We start from the raw sequence: 22,043 nt of genomic DNA on the forward strand, positions 1-22,043 counted from the left end.
CCTAACATTTATAACTTGAGACAAAATAAAGAATAAAGGGGGAGAGAGAAGAAAGGGTAATACTAAATTATAATAGAGTGCTGTACTTACTCATCATTGGCATCCTTCAGTCTCGGGAAACTATGGTATCGCGCTCTGAAAAGTGGTTCTGGAACAGCATCTAGTGTAGCTGAATAGGCCAATTCGGGAGTTACAATCCCTTCCACACTGGGAGCAAATGTAGTCTGTCCCTGGTGTGTCTCCCTGCCTGTGGGCCTTCCTTCTTTGCCTCAGTCTGTTGGGTAACTGCCTCTTCAAACTGGGAGAGGCCATGCTGCACAGCCTATCTCCAAGTGGGACACTCAGAGGCCAACGTTTCCCATCTGTTGAGGTCCATTCCTAAGGCCTTCAGATCCATCTTGCAGATGTCCTTGTATCGCAGCTGTGGTCTACCTGTAGGGTGCTTTCCTTGCACGAGTTCTCCATAGAGGAGATACTTTGGGATCCGCATTCTCACGACATTATCGAGCCAGCGCAGGCATCTCTGTTTCAGCAGTGCATACATGCTAGGGATTCCAGCTTGTTCCAGGACTATGTTGTTTGGAACTTTGCCCTGCCAAGTGATACCGAAGATGCGTCGGAGGCAGCGCATGAGGAAAGCGTTCAGTTTCCTCTCCTATTGTGAGCGAAGAGTCCATGACGCTGCAGTACAGAAGTGTACTCAAGACGCAAGCTCTGTAGACCTGGATTTTGGCATGTTCCGTCAGCTTCTTGTTGGACCAGACTCTCTTTGTGAGTCTGGAAAATGTGGTAGCTGCTTTACCAATGTGTTTGTTTAGCTCGGTATCAAGAGAAAGAGTGTCGGAGATCATTGAGCCAAGGTACACAAAGTCATAGACAACCTCCAGTTCATGCACAGAGATTGTAATGCAGGGAGGTGAGTCCACATCCTGAACCATGACCTGTGTTTCTTCAGGCTGATTGTCAGTCCAAAGTCTTGGCAGGCCTTGCTAAAACAATCCATGAGCTACTGAAGATCTTTGGCAGAGTGGGCAGTGACAGCTGTATCGTCGGCAAAGAGGAAGTCACGCAGACATTTCAGTTGGACTTTGGACTTTGCTCTCAGTCTGGAGAGGTTGAAGAGCTTTCCGTCTGATCTGGTCTGGAGGTAGATGCCTTCTGTTGCAGTTCCAAAGGCATGCTTCAGCAGGACAGCGAAGAAAATCCCAAACAAAGCAAAGAAAATCCCAAGGTTGGAGCAAGAACACAGCCCTGCTTCACTCCGCTTCGGATGTCAAAGGGGTCTGATGTGGAGCCATCAAAGACTACAGTGCCCTTCATGTCCTTGTGGAAAGACCTGATGATGCTGAGGAGCCTGGGTGGACATCCAATCTTGGGGAGAATTTTGGAGGCCATCCCTGCTGACCAGGTTGAAAGCCTTCATGAGATCTATGAAGGCTATAAAGAGTGGCTGTTCCCTGCATTTCTCCTGCAGCTGTCTAAAAGAGAATACCATATCGGCGGTGGACCTGTTGGCTCGGAATCCGCACTGCGATTTTGGATAGACACTCTCTGCAAGTACCTGGAGCCTCTTTAGTGCAACTGTACTTACTAATAATTCTCATATGCCTCAAGATAGTGTCTCCCAACATGTTTTCAAAGCAGTTGGTCACCTATTTCTATGGTACATTTCCAGGTTGAACTACTGCTACTCACTCATGTTTGGAGGAATTCTTGACTTCCATGTTATCAATGTTAGGGCATAATCTTAACCAACTTTCCGGCACTGACATAGCTGTGCCAGTGCGGTGTGCACTGCATCCTGCAGTGGAGAGGCAGTCAAGGGGGCCTCCTAAAGATAAGGGCATGCTTGTTATCTTACCTTGGAGATGTATTGCAGCTAGGTCAGTGCTGGAGAGTTGGTTAGGATTGCAGCCTTAATTGTTTGTTAGCCACATTCCTAAGCAAGCCCACTTAAAATAATTCTTTGTTAAGGCCCCGTTTGCCAAGACGGGACTTCAAAAATAAGTTTTCCCAGTTTGAATTGCATACTAGATTATCAGCTTCATGTCAAATAGATGTTACCAGAAGGCAGTTCCATAACACCTGCATCATCATTGTCCCTGTAACATTTTTTTAAGTTGCTGATAACAGCACAGCTGACATCCCTGCCCCCAGGCCTGTCATTTTGGGTTTTTAACATTGGGTTTTTAAAACTTCTATTGGAGTTGTCAGCTTTCCCATCTCTTGTCTCTCTAATGGATGGTAGAGGTGTGCATACAGCAACAAGACATCCTAGTTCATTAAATGGGGGCGCAATCCTAACCAACATTCCAGCACCAAGGTAAGAGCAATGCGACTCTGAAGTAAGGGAACAAACATTGCCTTGCCTTGAGGAGGTCTTTGTGACTGCTCCCCCAACTACAGGATGTGGCACATGCCCCACTGGCATAGCTATGCCAATGCTGGAAAGTGGGGTAGGATTGCACCCTGAGTGTGAGATATGCAATTGCTGTTAAGCTATGTATTGAAAGACTGCTATGTAAAGGATGCAGTGTTATTGCTATACATTTTCTCTGATCATATAGTGAAGATCTTAGAAGCTGTGTAGAAAAAGAGCAGGCAGACAAGAAACAAAGACCAGGAATATTGTCTTGTTATTGCTCCTGGGAAAGCAGGTTTCCAACTCTGGATAGTAAGCCAGTTGGTGGCCTGAAAGATAGGGCAGAACCCCTTTAGCTCTTTTAGTACTGCTGAACAACATAACAATATTGCCAATAATTTTCTGTTCCTAAGGGAGGAAAGTTTTGCAAGTGGTTCCTTGTCCCTACTCTAAAGCCCCTGCTTCTAAGAGCACCTACTCACATTGGTCTACACACCTTGGCCTCCATAGTGTAGTACTCAGAGACAGGAGACACTTGTAGGAGTTTAGGACATCATCTAGCATAGAATCTCTGAACCCACCTCTTCATGACATGTAGTGGTAAAGTGCAGAAGCTTGTCATGACACCTCCATAGCTACTCCTCACTGACTGCAGTCAGAGAAGCCCCAGATCCCCTATTCTCCCAAATACAGCCTGTTGATGTCTCTAAAACAATGCAGGTGCAAAAGGCTCAGATAGTTTGCTTTCACTTTAAAGGGTTAATTGCCATGCAATTTATTTCTGGTATTTTTAAAATTCCCAATACTTTAAATTTAGCTCCATTGGTGAACTGATCTGACCCAGTAGCTTATGGGCTTGGCCTGCTTCCAGTGAATTAGCACCTGCTGCAGTTGCTTGGCTGATCTTTTTTCCAAATCTATTGCTATAATTTCCATAATCTATTGCTATAATCTGAGTCTGTGAGTGGTAAATGGGAGTTACATTTGCAATAATTTTGTTTGTGTCCAGTATATGGAATGACATATTTTAAATGGAAGAAAGAGAAAAACACGCTTTATTCAACTTCTCGTTTTGTGGAGACTGAATCTGAATGTTTATTTCATTTCAAGCTTTAAAGACAGCTCAGAGCTAGGGCTGAAACAGCTTTGGCAACCTCTTTGGGAACAGACAGATTGGCTCCGTCTACCATGAACCAGCTAGCTAAGTCAGTGTCAGATATACTTCAGCTATCTTGGCATCATGTCAATATTGAGATGATGTTCAGGGAGTTGGATTGATAAAACCATCTGACATTTAGACACTTAAATATCTGCAAGAACTCACGTTGCATTAGTAGTCCTAGAGCTGCCAAAGGTAATTTTAACCTTCTTAATTTAGCAGCTGCTTGTCAATAGGGGTTTTGTTTCTGGTGCTGTTTGGAATCAAACACTGAAGAGTAAGTCCAGTTGGCACTGTATGTATATGCTTTCAGTGTGTGGCTTGAGGTAATCAAACTAGAATCAGAGTAGTAGAAAATGAGAAATTTCAATAAATGAAGAAAAGACACCTTAAAATAGGTACATTTGGTGCAACTTATTTTGAGCTCCCTGGACTCAGTCAAAATAAGAATGGAATTCAAAGAGGAAAGCATTAGTGCAGTGGTTCCCAAACTTAGCACCAGGATCCACTTTAAAATGACACACTATCAGGATCCACCTTGCTTTATGAGACTTTAAAAAACGTTTCACCTTACCAGCTTCTGAAGCCTCTGTTTTTATCCTTTTTACTATGGTGGGGAGATACCTTCTGGAGTATTTGTTGAGGTCCATGTTCGTTGGATTGGGACCATTCTGGTGACCTTGTGATCCCCTTTGCCTGGCCTTTGATAGAAGCTGAGGCACATTTGCCTATCTATGAGTAAATGTGCACATGCGGCTCCATTTCAGTTTCCATAGGGCTCAATACATTTTCCTTATCAGCTTGGAGAGAGACTTCCTTCTGGAGTGTTTTTTTTTTGGGGGGGGGGGGGGTTGTGTTCATCAGATTGGGACCATGCTGGTGGCATTTCTTTCCTCTCAGCCTGCCCTTTGAAGTGGACTGAGACATGGTTGCCTACTTCTGAGTAAACATGCACATGCCTTTCAGTTTCCATAGGTCTCAGTATAGTTTCTTTGTCAGCTTGAGGGGGAGGGACTTCCTTCCTTCTTGAGTGCTTTTCAGGGCATGTGGTCATTTGATTGGGACTATTCCGGTGGAGCTGCATTCCTCTCAGTCTGCCCAGTTTCAGTTTCAGTTTCAGAACCCACCAACAATCAGGTGGCAACCAACAGTTTTTGAAACACTGTGTTAATGTATTTCCCCAGATGACTATCCATGTGCACTTGTGGAATTTGGGCAGAAGTAGCTCATCTTTCCCAAGCAGTCTCTTGGTTTTTGAGGGGGAAAAAATAGATACATAACTTTTGTGGATCACCAGAATTGGACACAATATTTGTTTCTGAGTAATTCAGACAAAGCTAAATTATCTCAGTGTTTCTTAAACTGTGGGTCGGGACCCACTAGGTGGGTCACAAGCCAATTTCAGGTGGGTCCTCATTCATTTCATTATTTTATTTTTAATATATTAGACTTGATGCTACCATGGTTTGCAACTGCATTTAGGGAAATGTTACAGATATGTACTTTTAACAAGCTAATATGAATATTCTTTTAATAATTATAGTCAGTGGGAATTACTCCTGGGTAAATGTGGAGATTCTTTCACAATGGAGAGAAGTGAAAAGCAGTGTGCCCCAAGGATCTGTCCTGGGACCAGTGCTTTTCAACCTCTTCATAAATGACCTGGAGACAGGGTTGAGCAGTGAGGTGGCAAAGTTTGCAGATGACAGCAAACTTCTCTGAGTGGTGAAGACCAGAAGTGATTGTGAGGCGCTCCAGAAGGATCTCTCCAGACTGGCAGAATGGGCAGCAAAATGGCAGATGCGCTTCAATGTCAGTAAGTGTAAGGTCATGCACATTGGGGCAAAAAATCAAAACTTCACATATAGGCTGATGGGTTCTGAGCTGTCTGTGACAGATCAGGAGAGAGATCTTGTGGTGGTGGTGGACAGGTCGATGAAAGTGTCGACTCAATGTGCGGCGGCATTAAAGAAGGCCAATTCTATGCTTGGGATCATTAGAAAAGGTATTGAGAACAAAACAGCTAATATTATTATGCCGTTGTACAAATCGATGGTAAGGCCACACCTGGAGTATTGTGTCCAGTTCTGGTCGCCGCATCTCAAAAAAGACATAGTGGAAATGGAAAAGGTGCAAAAGAGAGCGACTTACTGGGCTGAGGCACCTTCCTTATGAGGAAAGGCTATGGCGTTTGGGCCTCTTCAGCCTAGAAAAGAGGCGCCTGAGGGGGGACATGACTGAGACATACAAAATTATGCAGGGGATGGACAGAGTGGATAGAGAGATGCTCTTTACACTCTCACATAACACCAGAACCAGGGAACATCTGCTAAAATTGAGTGTTGGGAGAGTTAGAACAGACAAAAGAAAATATTTCTTTACTCAGCGTGTGGTTGGTCTGTGGAACTCCTTGCCATAGGATGTGGTGATGGCGTCTAGCCTGGATGCCTTTAAAAGGGGATTGGACAAGTTTCTGGAGGAAAAATCCATTATGGGTTACAAGCCATGATGTGCATGTACAACCTCCTGATTTTAGAAATGGGCAATGTCAGAATGCCAGATGCAAGGGAGGGCGCCAGAATGAGGTCTCTTGTTATCTGGTGTGCTCCCTGGGGCATTGGGTGGGGCATTGAGATACAGGAAGCTGGACTAGATGGGCCTATGGCCTGATCCAGTGGGGCTGTTCTTATGTTCTTATTTTCAAGGATTGCTACAAATTTTTCTGCTTGATTATGTCACTTCCAGTCATGACATCACTTCCGGTGGATCTTGACAGATTCTCATTCTAAAAAGTGGGTCCCAGTGCTAAATGTGTGAGAACCACTGTTCTATATAAACTAAAAGTGCTTTAACAGAAAAAAAAACATTTCAAATACAAAAGTATTTGTATCTATAATATATTTTTAAAATTATTTGCTGTATTTGTGTTATGTACAGTATTCATACTGAGTCAACTTGAGATATATAATTTAAATGGAACTTGAGTTTATTGTTTTCCAAGGCTTTAAAAATTACACAAGATGGCATGATGATTTCTAATTTAATTTATAGTTACATAAATTACCTTATATAATTTTAATGCATTTATTTTAACTGTGTTACAGATTAGATCGTTCCTATTACAACTTCAGGAATGAAGCAGAATAAATAATACCACAGGGAGATTACAGATCACTTCAATTGCCAGTGATAATAAAAGTGGGATACAAATTTTTTTTTTTTTAAAGAGAAGATGAGGTGGTACAACTAGAGGTGCCTCTAGATCTGAGGTATGAATACCTGCACCCATTTGACGAGCTAATGACCATACAGACATCTCAGAATGAATTTTAATTCAGAATGAATAAAACTCAGAATGAATTAGTTTTAACTGTCTGAATGTCTTGGCTGCAGCACAGGTAGATCCTAAGGACTCTGTCAGTGATTAGTCTGTGCCATGCAATTTAACAGAGTGAAATGGACTGGGATATAAGGTCGGGGAAACAACAGCCAATTCCCCATGACAACAAGAATTTGCCATGCAAAGGTGAGTTCAGTTTCCAATACGACAACAGTATTCTCGCTGTCCTTGTGAAACACACAACATTTATTCTCAGGGGACAGGCCATACAGCTCAGATATCCACCAACTGATGAAGTGGCAGCTAGCTGGGCAGCTATATAGGCCAAAAAAAGGGAAGACTAAAGCAGAATGCATCAACATAAACCACTGAAGCAGAGAGATAAAGAGCTACTGGGTGGGCAGCCAAAGCATCAGAAATAGACATGTCTAAGGGCACAATCCTATCCTGCACTGGAACAGGCAAGCCAAGAGGCTTGCGCTGTATCCAGCACAGGATAGGGGCCCAAGGCGGCTCAGCCAGAGGCAAGGGGAAACTTTCCCCCTTACCTCCGGGTAAGGCGCCCTTGCCCTATTGGGTCTCCTTGGACTTGCACCACCTCCTGAGTTTTCTAGAACTGCAACATAATTTTTCTAGAATTGCAGCACTGAAAACAGGTTCCAGGTCTGAATGCTGACTCAGTCTGGGTGAGAAAGGGGTGGGCTTGGAGTAAGAGCAAGAGACTTGCTAGGGCAGGAGGAAATATCAAATAGATTTTTCTAGGATACAATTTTGGGTATTTTATTTTTGGTAGATTTGTGGGTGGGTGAGTAGGTGGGTGGTGAGCTCTGCCTTGATGGCTCACTGTTGTTGAGAAAGATGCTGATGGTTGTGAGAATGTGTTATACCAATGGTTGAATATCTTATTGCTTGATGACTAGCTAGAATCTCTCTCTCTCTCTCTCTCTCTCTCTCTCTCTCTGTGTGTGTGTGTGTGTGTGTGTGTGTGTGTGTGCCGTTTGTTGGACCCCCTCCCAACATTCAATCCAGTAAGACAGAGGGGGCCAGGAAAGAGTACACAGACAGTACACAAAGTACACAGCCTAGTGGGCTACTGTTACTGTGATCCTCTTCCAATTTGCTCTCAGCAAGCTGGAAAAGGATCGAAGCCCCCTGTGGAGCAGCAGGATGGAAAGGGTGGTAAACAGATGGGTTAGAGGCTCATCCATTCATCACCCTTCCAAGGATGTCACTCCACATGACTTTCAGGTCATTTCATGGCAGGCTGGCCCTGGAGGGAATAGTTAAGTTCTTATGGCCTTTATTCCTGTGATGCTATCAATAGTGGCATAAGCAGCTCTACTCACTCAGCGGTAATTGCCTCCATCAGCAATAGCTATTCAGTTGAGTTAGTCCTGCTTTTGGGTCTCAGAGCTTACGAACATTAACATGTTTCCAATATATTCTTACTGACCATGGTGAGAAAGAAACAGCCACTGTTTTATTTGCCTTCACATTGTGAATTGCATTGACAATAAAGACAGATGAGACAATTAGGGAGCTATGTGATTTTGAAATTGATATAATGTGGCTGCATTGACTTAAGTTTGACCTTGGCTTGTTAACAGTTTTACAGTTTGAGAAGAGTTCCCCCCCCCCACCCCAGAACAGTACTATATGGACCATACATAGAGACCTTCCCTATTTTTTTTTTTCCAGATTGCTGGAAAAATCATAATGATGCTAACATTTATAAATTTTGAGTGTTTTTCCAGCACCGTGTTTGAACCTAAATGTTTAGAACGAGGGTGTCAAATTCATTTAAAATAAAGGGCCAAACTTAGCATTCATGGTGACTGCTGAGGGCCAGAAGTGACAAAAGGAAGCAGATGATGGCCAGAAATAAGCACTTTATTCTCATATAGAAACTCTCTGGCTGCAATTGACAGAAAAGAAAATGTGCAAAGCTTGTTCATATTTTCAAGATATGAGCAAGCCCAACTATCATGCTGGGAGAGCCCAGTTATAACAGGGCTAGATAAATTGCTTCCAGGGGCTGCATTTGGCTCACGGGCCTTATGTTTGACACCCCTGGATTAGCACTTTATGGTATAATAAGTCACTTTGTGCAAGGAGGGTTACAGGAAGCCTGTGCAAACATGACTGCCATTATATAATGCATTCCTGCTGACTCCCTCCTGTCCTACTGCTACATGCTGCTCTGCGAGCTCTGAGCAGTCCTAAAGGGCAGCTCTTGTAGAGTACACTGCAAGTTGAAGACCAAGGTTGCATTTATGTGAATGATGTTCTTGAGACCCAGATAAGAAAAGAAGCCATGACCTTCTCACAAGACACCAATCTGGGGGGAAAAGCCTTCTGGCCCGCCATCATGAGCTGTGTGCAAGGGGAAATAACCAGAAGAAGAAGACTGATTTTAATGGATTTCTGGAAGGTGAAATAATACTTGGTTAAAAGTGAAGGTTATTCTGGATTCACCATCACCCAGTCTGCAAGTCTGTGGCCCCTTCCTAAGGTGATATATTTTTCAAGGACTGCAGCAATCTCATTACACTTTGTAGAGATTCTGCTCCAGTCTACTTGCCTGCATCGAATTTATCTTCCATTAATAGATCATTTTCCTGGAACTTAATATAAAATAATTTATCAGCAGTATCATACATCATGAAAATGACACAGGATGTACAGAGCAAATGGAAACACAAAATGATAGAATGCAGACTTTCTTTACTCTTGGTCTTATGATGATCACGAATATTTATATACCGCTTTTCAACAACAGCAACAAAAAAAATTCACAAAGCGGTTTACAGACAAAAATCAAATAAATGGCTCCCTCTTCCAAAAGGGCTCACAATCTAAAATGCTGCAGAAGAGCACCAGCAAACAGCCACTAGGAAAGACACTGTGCTGGGATGAAGTGGGAGAGTTATTCTCCCCCCCCCACCCCCGCTAAGTGTAAGAAGAGCACCACTTGGAAAAGTGCCTCTTTGCCTAGTTAGCAGGAAGTCTCTTAGGCTACAATATTTAAAGGCTGTAATCCTATGTATGCTTTCCTGGGAGTAAACCTCACTCAACACAATGGGACTTACTTCTGAGTAAATGTGTAAGATTCCACTTAAACCTCCCTACCTTCCTTGAGTCTCAATCCAGATTGGGGATCCCACACATCCTACTGAGGAAAAAAAAAAAGACAAGCACTCCAGTGCCAAGGGTGTGATGAATTAGTTATTTGGAGTTAGTGATTTGATTTTTCTCTGTAAACCGCTTTGCGAACTTTTTGTTGAAAAGCAGTATATAAATACTGTTAATAATAATAATAATAATAATAATAATAATAATAATAATAATAAATGTTTGACCCTTTATGGGAAGTTGTTTTTTGTGTGGAAAATGCTATGCAACTTTTGAGCAGTGATCCATCTAATGCTAACTCTCTTTTGTGTTCATTTTATTAACATGCCGGTCTCTCCTAGGTTGTTTCTTTTTTCCCCAAACAACATTGCATTTTTTAAATTGGCCACTGTTTATCCCAAATTCTGATCGAGCTGCTCTGGAGAGAAAGAAAGCAAATATAGCATTGATATTTTGTTTTCTGTTTACTAATGCTTGTGGTTTTTATAGCACACTGTTATGTGTGTGTTTCTATTTTCCTAGGCAAGACACCTCTTAGGCACATGACACAACCAGAGATTTTGCTTTTTATCATGACTGGATTAAACAGGGAGAGGATGAAACATGAGCTTCATCCAGAAGATCAAGTTCTCAAGTTTGAGTGGGAACAGCCCCAGCTACCACTAGGATAAAACAGAATTCAGTCTTCCATTGTTCCAGCTCAGACTCACATGGTCTACAGCATTTAAAAAAATGTTCTCCTGTGTAACAAAGAGTAGTCACTTTTCTTCTGAGCCGGATGGATTAAATGGAGAAGAAAAGTTCAGCAATTACAATAGCAGGCATTCATCTCCAGAGAGAGACTGTCACAGTTCTATCCATTCCAAAGGAGATCGCACCTCTGACACTTCGGGTTCCTCTTACCGTACAGCACCATGCTCAGAGGAAACAGAGAGTTTTAAGGACTGTGTGGAGTTCTTTGAAGAAGCTGGAGATCATATCAAGCGGTGCACTTACTGTGACTCAGAACATGATCAAGACAGCAGAACAGCGATCCTCTCTGCAGCTCAGACCAGCTCTGCTGACGGGAGCAAGATTTCCAAGGATACAGCCAGTCAACTCCAGGGGACTCTGAATAGTTTCAGAAACGCCTTACAAGAGCCACGCAGTACAAACAGCAAAGGGAAAGGTGATACTTATGCGGCTATATCTGGCGGGGTTCAAGCTCATTTTGCTCCAAACAGGGGTGAGACTTTGGGAGTTTCGTTGCCCATTCAAGAGGCAAGAGTACAGAGCCTGCAGGCAGACAGCAACAGCACAATAAAAGATCAAACCTGCAGAGACCGACTCTGTTCCAATGGCAAGAAAAGCCAACAGGTTCAGATGTCAATCAAAGCTAAGAATAGCTCGGACCCAGCGTGCAGTGGTAGAATGGGTCTAGTCACAAGAAGGCTGCAGCCAGGAGACAGTGAATCTAAATATTTGGATCATCCCACACAGTTCAGTTGTGATCAATCCAAGGAAATGCTACCTAATGTTCGCAAGCTGAAGAAAAGCAACCTTGGCAGTCGAGCTCATGGTCCTGTAAGTAGCAAATCAGCATGCCCCAAATATTTTGCTGAAAATTCCAGTGTTTTGAGTGACTCTGATGAGGCTGATAATGAAGTAGAACAGCTTACTGCTCTGTCTTTCCAGAGCCTCTCATGTCCCCAAGGCAGCTACTTAGATATGTATAGTTCCAGTAACAGGACATCATCCAGCTTGTCCAACTCCTTGCCAGACGACAGTAGTGGAATTAACAGATGGGCAGCATGCAGTGACCAGAGGAGAACAATGCTGGTCAGCCACACTAAAGGAAGCCGACAATTCCCGCCAGCCAGCAAAGCTCCAGAAAAGGAATTGCTCAGTAGCGCACTGGGGAAGGAGCACTTTGAGTGCATTGATGTCACACCAGAGAATGCCGACGGCAAAAAGAGCCTCTCTAAAAAGAGAATGGTGCCCAAACGTCAGATCCAGTTGCGTCGGAAGGAAAAGAAGGATATGGGCTTTTGCGCAGCTGGTGACTGTGCTGCGCTCCAGCCATTCACACAACCAAGGAAAGAATCATGTGCAAAGGGCAGGACTATCAGTGATGAGTTTCGGATCAACTACAAGAAATTTATGAAAGCAGCCTCTTTGAACAATTCTTATAACAAAACCAAGATTGCTTCAAGTCTGGTTAGAAACGTTTTAGCTAAAAAAATGCAGTATGATCAGAGAATCAAAATGGAGCAAGCATCTATCCGGGGCAGCTCAACCTCTTCTGTCCCTTCTTCTATAAGTACCGACTTCCAGGGGGACAGTCTGGAAGGCAAGTCAAGTTCTCTATCCAAGTCAGACTGCAGTTTTTCAACAGAAGATTTACAAAGCCATTCCACCAGTGAGAGGTCAGAGTCCATAGCGGTGAATAAAGACAGTCTGGCTGTCCTGAGGCCCACAAAGGGAGTCGTGATCAATGAGCAAGTCAGGGAGAATGTCTGCAAACTGAAAAATACATTTAATGAGCTGAATGAGAGAATGATGTCTCAAGAAGCCACTCACTTGAAGAGACTCCCCATCTTGGCCGATGATGGTTTGACCATGGCAGAGTCAAACAACATCAGAAAGCATGCGTCTGGGGAGAGAAAAGAATACCGAAGAGCACGAGCTGTGTTTGAGTCTATGCAGGGTGATACAAAAAGCTTGGGTACCATTCCCAAATTTGCAAAAACACAGAAGCCATGGCCAAACCTGAAGCAGCGAGCCATTAGGCAGAACAAGCATCCACAGTCCAAAGAGGAACCATTCCTCCTCAAGCCAAAAAGCCTGGTGGTGCCCAAGGATCTCTCCAGGAGCATTTTCACATCAAAAACCAAAGAAATGAAACTCATCCCACAGATGAAGAATGAGCACAGTGTTCTGAATGCCTTCAGGTACACAACTACGAACAACGTTTCCAACAATAAGAGGCTACCAACCACTAACAGCATGACATTTTCCTCTGTAATGTTTCCAGCTTCCACCAAATCACACAACAGTGAAGCATCCAGTCATCCCAAAATGCCTCCTCCTGGAGAGGAGACTATTCAAATGGAAACCAAAGGGAAAGCAAGAACACATCAAGGTAGAGGTGTCAGGAAATTAGTGAGCAACACCTACAGCCCTGGCTTTAAATCATCAGACAGTTCTGGTTTAGACCAAGCTTCCTGCTCAGAAAGCAAAAGTGAGAACAGCCTAAATGCATTGCAAAAGGAGTCCATGGCCATCTCACCTCTCTTCATACACTGCACCTCGATATGCCGGAAAGATGATGGACAAGCAGTAAACTACTTAGAAGAGAAAAAGCAAGACCAAATTGAAGACATAGGTATGTCAAAACTTTCGCTACATGACCAGAGCACAATGGGCAGGGAAGGCACTGGCAATTTTAATCCCTCATCACAGGCACATGGGGACATATCTGTATGTCATCCAGAAAGTAAATGTTCTATAGTGGGTGAATCTCCAGTGCACATTACTAGAATTCAGTCCAGGAAGTGCGTGGCTGAGAATAAAGAATTTCAGCCAAAAGCAGAAAATAAACCAGTGTCCTATGAGCGAAGTGAGTTAAATGTCAGACCTTCTTCTACAACCACCAAGAAAGAGTCTCAGCTTAATATTAAAGTCAACAGTTCTCTCTCCAAGCATATGCACAAAACAGAAACTGATTATTTTCCAGCTTTCAGTTGTTCCACACTGGATGAAAAACCCATGAAAGGAACACTGGCACAATCTAATCACAGCCTGTTAAGAGAAAAGAAAGCTGCTTCTTCATCAGAGGCTACTGTGATTCCATCTTCTACGTATCCTCAGGAGATACCTAAGAGAGATCATGGTTGTGCAACCACAAGCCATATTCATGAGCTTTGTAAAACCCAAGAGGCTGAGCTGCCACATCAGAATCTTTTGTCCAGTGAGACCCTCTTGGTGGCTCCTAAAGACAGTAAAAGTCCTTCTAGCCTTTTGAAAGATGAAAATATGTTTTTTGCACCAGGATCATCCCAGGAAGGTTGTAGGCACCCACAGATCATCAAACCCCCAATGACCAGCACCCAAAATATTCAGACACAGACTCCTGCAAATAGTCTTTTTACTGATATTGCATCTGAGGCTACAATACAGAGAGATACCAAACCCTTGGATGACAATAGGATACTTTCAGAATGTGTCATTTCAGACAGTCCATTAACAACAAGGGAGTATACTGAGGGAATCAAGCTAACATCAAACTCTTCTTTTATACCATCAACCTCTATGGGAAAACCTCATGACCCAGGTTGGGATTGTTTTAATAAGCCTCAGGCAACAAATGAACAGTACTTTTCAGCAACCCTGGCTGATAGTACAAACTACTTAACAATTCCTGTGAAAGCCCATCAATGTGAGTTGGCTACTAAGCAGCCAGGGTCTTTGTACATGGACAACACCTCTTTCACCTCCAATGTCTCTTTTCAGCCAGGCGGAGAAGCGCCTGGAAATAAGATGAATAATGATCTCTTCCTACCAAAACAATTGGAGAGGAAAGCACCCTCTGACAACTTGTTGCTAAATAACCCAAGCCATGGACCGCTCCCTTTAAGACTTGAAGAGTCACCCAGTTTCATGAGAAGAAACGAAAGAATATCCCCATCTGGCAAGAGTGCTCCAAGCCCAACGAGACACTTTGCTGCCCCTCCTCTGCAGGCACACAGAAAAATGCTGGTTGATCCAGAAAGTGGGAAGTGCTACTATGTGGAATCACCAAGACAGCCTCAGTTGAAGATGCTTTATGACCCAGAGACAGGACAGTATATTGAAGTGTTGATACCACCAGTCCCACTCACATCACACAGTGGGCTTTACCAGCCTCCTTTCTCATCAGTGGTCATGAATCCTGGGGCTTATGGACCACCTTACATGTCCTACCCTGGGTTTTCAGGTTTTCCCCCTCCTCCTCCTCCAACAATGCCACCTGGGCATCTGGATCTTCAAGACCAACCAACTGTTTCAGAAAATACCAACTTCAATGAAAGTTTGGGCCATTTTTCAAAGAATGAAGTTCCACCAGGTTCCCAAACTGCTGATGGAAACTACATGGAGAGTTTATACTATATTCCAACTGGGATGAATTCAAGTCCCAATTCTAATCAGGTTTTATTTCCCCCACCTACAAGTTCTGGTCCTTCAGTGCCTGAAAAGGGATCTTTCCTTAGGATGTAACATACAGTGCTGTCAGGACATCTAGAAAAAATGGTTTTTGTATTTCAGATATTCATCTTTTTAAAGGGTCACACTGCTTGAGCTATGAAGGAAGCAAGGTAAAGGGACACTAAGAGTTTACAGCATACCTAAGTTGCTTGATAACTTTGATGTTAATGTAAACATCCCTAGCAGAAATGGGTCATCTTCTGGTGCTAATTGAAGCCAATGAGGGTTTTGGTATTGACTTCAAAGGGACCAGGATACAGGCTATAAGGTTGCCATTTGCAGTTGTTTGTTTCTTCAGGCATGCTACATAGATTGTATTACTCCTGAGCAGGCTTTTGGCTCTTCTGCAGAATGTTCACCCAAACTATTTGCGATTTTATACTTTCTTAAATAGTGCACATACCACCGCCTCTAGGTCCCATAGCTTTTCAATGGTTCTTGCAGCACTTTTGACCAAGCCGAGTCTTCTCTATGAAGCGTGTTCTATCTGTTAAAATATTTTGAGGGCTGAAGCTCCTATGTGCCAGGCAGCCTGAGTGTGCGACACTTGGCTGCTACTATGGAGTTCATATTTGCCAGAGGCCTGCACTAAGGAGATTATTTCCCCAAGTTCATTTCTGGCTTCGTAAAAGATAAAACAAAAGTAACGGAAATGCCAGTAGCGAGGCTAACTAGGCCTTGCCAAGTGATGGCTGAGAATGGTTACTGGAACAGAGAGAGGGTGACTATGCAGAGTGTGTCATGAACAGTGGTGGTGAACAAGGGACCTTGAGGCCTAAATTCTAACCAACTTTTCTCATACTGACATAGCTGTGCCAATGGGGCATGTGTTACATCCTACAGTTGGGTGGCAGTCATGGAGGCCTCCCCAAGGTAAGGGAATGTTTGTTCCCTTAACTCAGAGCTGCATTGCCCTTAACTCACTGCTGGAAAGTTGGTTAGGATTGTGTCCTGAGATGTGTTTATGCATAAGGAAGATGCATTTGAGAGGAAAGGTAGAGCAAGGGCTGGGCAGGCAGACTGTAACTTGGTAGTAGGGTTGCCAGGTAAACACTGTCAGAAATGTGGGCTGGAATGTTCTGGAATAATGTGATCATTTAAAGTGAGGGCTGAACCCTAAAATAAAGGACCCCTAGCAACATAACCTCATAAAGTGTATGCATGTGTACGAGCGTGAGTGAGTAAGGGCAAGTACCAGTAGCAAGCAGTATTGGGCATCTATTTGAGTTCTAGCACTGCCAAGCTACTGGGACCTGCTTTGGTGGAGAGGAAAGGAAACATTCTCCTATATCTGCAAGTTGCATTAAAAAAGCAGCAACTGTTGTTAGGCATCTATGCGGAGGATGAATCAGCCTGCTATACATAAATTGGGAGTAGTAGAGGAGGGGAACCTCATACAAGAGGGGGGTGGATAGGTTGAATAGAGGCCATTGGTTCCCTTCTAAGGCTGGGCACAAAAAGCATACCCTGTCATTAGGCATAGTAAACATGCTGAAAGTTGAAAAAGTGTACAGTGAGAGAAGATGAGTGTAGAAGTGACTGTTTCAGGCAGAATCTTAGATCAGCCAGTCAAGTACTGAGGTGCCACTGAGAACTCTGCATAATCCCAAGTGTTGTTCCATTAATCAATTGGATGAAGCTTGCATTGTACATATCCCCTATGCCATCTGGGATTAGTTCTAGCCCTGCTCCTTTGCCTTGACCAGTAGCAATGAAAGCATGTTAATGTCTTTGTCCATTAAGAGACAGGAGCAGGACCAGAAAAAGGTAGAAAATCTGCTTGCTTGCTTCCCCTTCCTCATTCTAGGCCTTGTGCAGGGTGCCTTTTTCCTGGCATGGGTTTTGTGACCTTAAAAGCTATATGATAGGGAGGAATGTAACAGCTGCAGCTCTTCCCAGCACTCAGATGGCAGTGAAGGGGAAATCTCCATTTGTTACATTTCTGCTCACTGTGAAGAATTTAAAGACACAAGAGCCCTGCCCAAACAAAAAATTATGGCAGTCTTGAACCCTTATGAACTTTATCACTGGGCCTCTTTTTTCTTCAACCGTGTGCAGGCACTACCCTGCATTTCTCCTGTACTTCCTGGTTAGTCATACTCCTTATGCCACACTTGCCCCTTATCTCTAATGGCATAGAGGGGGCTTTTATCATTTCACCAAGTTGCACCTGACATAACTTTTCCTTCTGTGGCACTCTTGAAAATTCAGAAACCTTGTAGGTGGTGGAGATGGCAGATTTATGCTGTGTAACTTCTTGAATTAACACCACTTAGAATGTCCTTGTTTTCAGTTTCCTCAGACCATGAGTTTTTTGCCCCAGCCTCATTCTCTCCTTGACAATCCCTTTCTCCATACACTTTCTGCAGGCCCTAGTTTACAGTGTATGTTGTCTCCCTATCTACTGTGTCTCACTTCCTGTAACCATTTAGCCAACCTCACTTCCTGCACGACAGTTTCTCTGTGTCCATTCTTGCCCCAAGTAAACAACTTCTTGTGAAGTTTTCCCATCGCCACTTCCTTACATTAGTTTCCCCCTCCATTGTACTCTTCTCCTCAGAACTCTGTCTCATCTACCTACCTACCTACCTACCTACCCACCCAGTTCCTGTTTCCCAGCACATGGCCCAATGTGCCCACTTCAGTTTCTGGGCTCCCTATTGCACAGTTTTCCCACTAAGGGGAAATTCAACCCTCAGTCTCTCTGCCCTCAGAGCTCATCCTGTTCCAAAGTCTAGATTTTCACTTTATATATGAATGTGAAGTTTCCATGACTGACAATTTCCCACAGTAGACAGAATGCTCACAAATATTCTAGATACCACCTAAGGCCAGCTAATGGACCCAATAGGTGTCTACGCTGCTGTCACCACAGCAAGCACCTCAAATTCTGTTAATACTGCAGATGGCACCAGAAGCTTAACATCACTTTTTTTCTCAATACCAAGTAATAAATTAAAATTAGTTTCTGAAATGTAAGGTTGTAACTACATATGGCTCCCTAAGGGTTCTTGGCTAAGTGGATGACTGAAAAGGGCTTATCTTCACATTGTAGAAAATCAAATTTCAGTGGATTGAATGGCTGGTTGAGTCTAAAAAGCTGGCCAGGTTGTTGTCTGGTTTTCCTTTCCAGCTGGCAGCTCTGAGTAGGAGCACAGCCTGTCCCAGTGCTTTGGAACGACAATCAGAAACTCTGAATTGTAATCTGGAAACTCTGTGTACGTACTGTGTAGCTATGTACACTTATTTGGCTTTTACATATAACCTATTCAGCCAACAAGTTATTTTCGTTCTCGGAAGTCTCTCACAAGTCTCTTGTATTGTGTTGTCTCCTCACTGCCATATGCCTGGGCTAGCCAATGCAATTCAAATAGGCCAATGAAATACTCCAGAAGTTCTGTGAGAGTGAACGGTTCCCTAATGTCTAGACAGAGTTGCACAGCAGGTTAGGTCAGCCCAGAGTAGGCAAAGTATGTCTGTGGCACTCTAATTAAAGGCCTCATTTTCTCAGCAACTTCTCAGTACTACTGGCTCCTGTTCCTGTATGAGAGTCCTCAAGCAGTGCACCCTCGGTGGGCCCTATAACTTGGAAGAAGTGGCTTGTACCAATTCAAAACCCCTTGTACTGCCCCGATTAATTAATTGCTCCATGCGAAGCAAGAATGATTACACATTTGGGGTGATTGGTAGGGTTACCAGATACAGAGGGGGACAGAGTGCTTATACCTTTAACCATTGTATGGAAGAGGGATTTTTGGCAGGTGCAGCTTTTTAAACCCTTCCATGTTGAGCTGCACCTGCCAACGTTCCCTCTTCTATATAATGGTTAAAGGTATAGGCACTCTGTCCCCCCTTTGTATCTGGTAACCCTAGTGATAGGCCCTTAGCTGTGCTTGTGACTATGACCAAACCTGCCATGCACTGGAACCAGCCTCACACGTCCTGCCCAAAGCCATTCTTGCTGTCTTCACCATCAAAAGTAACCACACGTCAACCACAGTGATGCTGGAAAAGGGAACAACAAAAATATCAAGCAACTCATGGTTTGAAAAGACTCTTGCAAGATGAAAGAAGTGAAATGCTGGAGGATGACCTGTTCAAATATTTGAAAGAAAATGACAGAGAACACTTCATTCCTTTGATTTTTATATCCCCCCCCCATCAAAAATCTGATACCACTGGCCATGTTGGTAGAATAATACCAGAGTAGGCAAGTGAGCTATTGGTCTGAGCATTGATTGTCACTATATTTTTATATTAAACCAAGGGCAGCCTGAAGAGAGATTTGTTTTCTTACTTCAGCATATGGTCAAAGATTGTGTTTCATGACCATGTGACCATGTCTGAGTTTTTGTGTTTTCTGAATCCATCACTGGCTCTGGCTCCTTGGTGAGTTCAACTATCTCTCCTAACATCAAAAGACAGTTCACACAGTACATTTATGGAAATGCTGTATACCCCTGCTAACTGGGTAAGAGGCACTTTTTCAAGTGGTTGCTCCTCTTTTACTGGCAGGGGGAGAGTAACTGGCCCTCCTCACCTTGTTGTTGGCAACCTTCAGTCTCGAAAGACTCTTCGCTCACAACAGGAGAGGAAACTGAACGCTTTCCACATGCGCTCCTCACCTTAGCAGTGTCTTTTCCAGTGGCTGTTTGCTGGTCTTATGTATCTTTTTAGATTGTGAGCCCTTTTGGGACAGGGAGCCATTAATTATTTGATTTTCTCTGTAAACTGCTTTGTGAACTTTTCATTGAAAAGCAGTATATAAATACTGTTAATAATAATAATAATAATAATACATGGCAATGTAGCAGCTCTTTTTGTATCTGAAAAAGATTTATCATTTATCATTATTAAGAATATTAATTCACAAAGCAATTTCCACAGCAAAATAAATGGGTCCCTCTCCCCAAACAGCTCACAATCTTTAAAAACATGCCCCCCAAGATACCAACAACAGCCACTTGAAAAGGTGCAATGCTAAGGTGAAAGACAGTTCCTCCCCCCCCCCTCTTAAATATAAGAGGTTATCACTGTAGTGTAATGTGATGTCAGATTCATATGATTTTTTTTTTGAGATGGAAGAATGTGGGAAATGATTTATTTTCCTGTAATTTATTTGTAAGTGCAAAAGTATATGATAAAATATATAGTGCAGACATTTGTTAAATATTTAACCAGGCAACTAAATGGAACTTTTTTTTGGAGGGGGGAGAGGTTTCTCTATTGGGTGGTTGATTTTTTTTTATGAGAACAAAGCCACACAGATTAAGGAAAGGGTTTTTAGCAAGAAGGTGGATAGGAGGTAGAATCCCGCATGCATGAAGAGAAATCATCTGATTCAGGGCATGAGGAAAATCCATTATCCAAGATCATAGAACCAATTTTTGTTCACAGAATTTTCAATACTATTCGTGAGAACAAACCAAAAGGCAAGATGAATTTTGCCTGAACATTGAGAAGAGCTTTCTCAGTTTCTTAAATGTCACAGACTATCCTCTTGCATATCCTCATGGCCTTTTGGCCCTACTGTTTACATGGTTTTTTTTCCCTCCCTATACCAATGTATGCTAATGTTATATATAGATCTGCCAGCTGAGAATACACCATGAATCTGATAACCTGGACTCTAATCCACCTAAATTTGTGCCACAATAAATCTGGAGGGTCTTTAATGTACCATAAGATTTTTTTTTTTAAACTTTCCTGGTTGTAAGTAATGTATTTGAATATTTCTGTTAAGAGTTGGTTTGTGGTGCAAAAAAAAATCTTTTTTTAATGGTTAACATATACAATTTTGTTCTTCTAGGTTTTGAATATGGCCAGCTATGTAAGTTAGGCACACTGACAAGGAAGAAATCATCTTTTTTTGTAATATCTAAATATTTGGCCCTACGGGATTTTAGTTACAGCAAGTAAGGGAATTAATTGTTCATATTCTTAACAGTCTTAGGCTGCAATCCTAACCGCACTTTACTGAGAGTAAGCCACATTGAACAAAATAGGACTTACTCCTGAGTAGACCTGGTTAGGATTGTGCCCTTAGTGCCTGATTAAATGGTAGTCAGAGAGAGGTTGCCGTACAGTGTTGGGGCACAATAGCACAAGCTCAGTATTGGTTTACGGGATGTCATATCTGTGATATGCAAAAACTCTAATTGAAGTGACTGTTGCTCCTCATGCAATGTTTATAAGGATTCTCATGTGTTTTTACATCTTTTGTTCGTTTGTGATTAAAGGGTCAAAAGACCCCAAATGTCAAGTATTTTATATAAGCAAAAAGAAAAATGTGAAGGTTGAATGAACAGTGTGGTTTGACAATAAAGACTTTTATACTATTGCTGGATACCATAGCTGCTTTCTAAGGACCCACAGCCCAATCCTGAGCTGCCTGCATGTAGGGCTGCAGCAGCACTGAAAATGGCTGACACTGCATCCAGCACACCCTAGGCAGCTGCCACTACCTCCTTGGGAGAAGGAGACTTTCATCCCCTTCCCCCAGGTAAGGTGAGTAGTCCTGCAATGGGGCTACTCAATTCTATGGTGACCCAAGGGTTGGCATAGAATTCAGAGCCTCCGTGTTGGGCGGGTGGCCTGACACAGACTCGGGATCTGGCTCCACCTCCTGCCTCCCTCCTATCCTGCTCTCTCCCCCAGCATGCCTCCTCCCTGCCCTCCCCGCCTCCCCCCACCTTGGAACGCATCCTCCCCACTTCCCTCCATGCCCCCACCTACCTCTCGACACCTACCAGAGCTGCCCGACAGTTCACATGACCGCCAAGCAGCGGAGCTCCAGTGCTCCACTGGCACTAGCCCAGTACCAGCCA

The 22,043-nt window shown here is 43.2% G+C and overlaps 1 protein-coding gene across 1 annotated transcript; it reads left to right on the plus strand.

Annotated features, from left to right (window-relative positions):
- Window positions 1-10,725: 10,725 nt before the first annotated feature.
- PROB1 (proline rich basic protein 1) lies at window positions 10,726-15,228 on the plus strand. The gene is made up of 2 exons (XM_066622511.1): window positions 10,726-12,573; window positions 12,619-15,228. The coding sequence occupies exons 1-2, from the start codon at window positions 10,726-10,728 to the stop codon at window positions 15,226-15,228; spliced, it is 4,458 nt and encodes a 1,485-aa protein (XP_066478608.1).
- Window positions 15,229-22,043: the final 6,815 nt, after the last annotated feature.

This window comes from Tiliqua scincoides, chromosome 1 (genome assembly GCF_035046505.1).
Source record: "Tiliqua scincoides isolate rTilSci1 chromosome 1, rTilSci1.hap2, whole genome shotgun sequence".
Taxonomy (NCBI): domain Eukaryota; kingdom Metazoa; phylum Chordata; class Lepidosauria; order Squamata; family Scincidae; genus Tiliqua; species Tiliqua scincoides.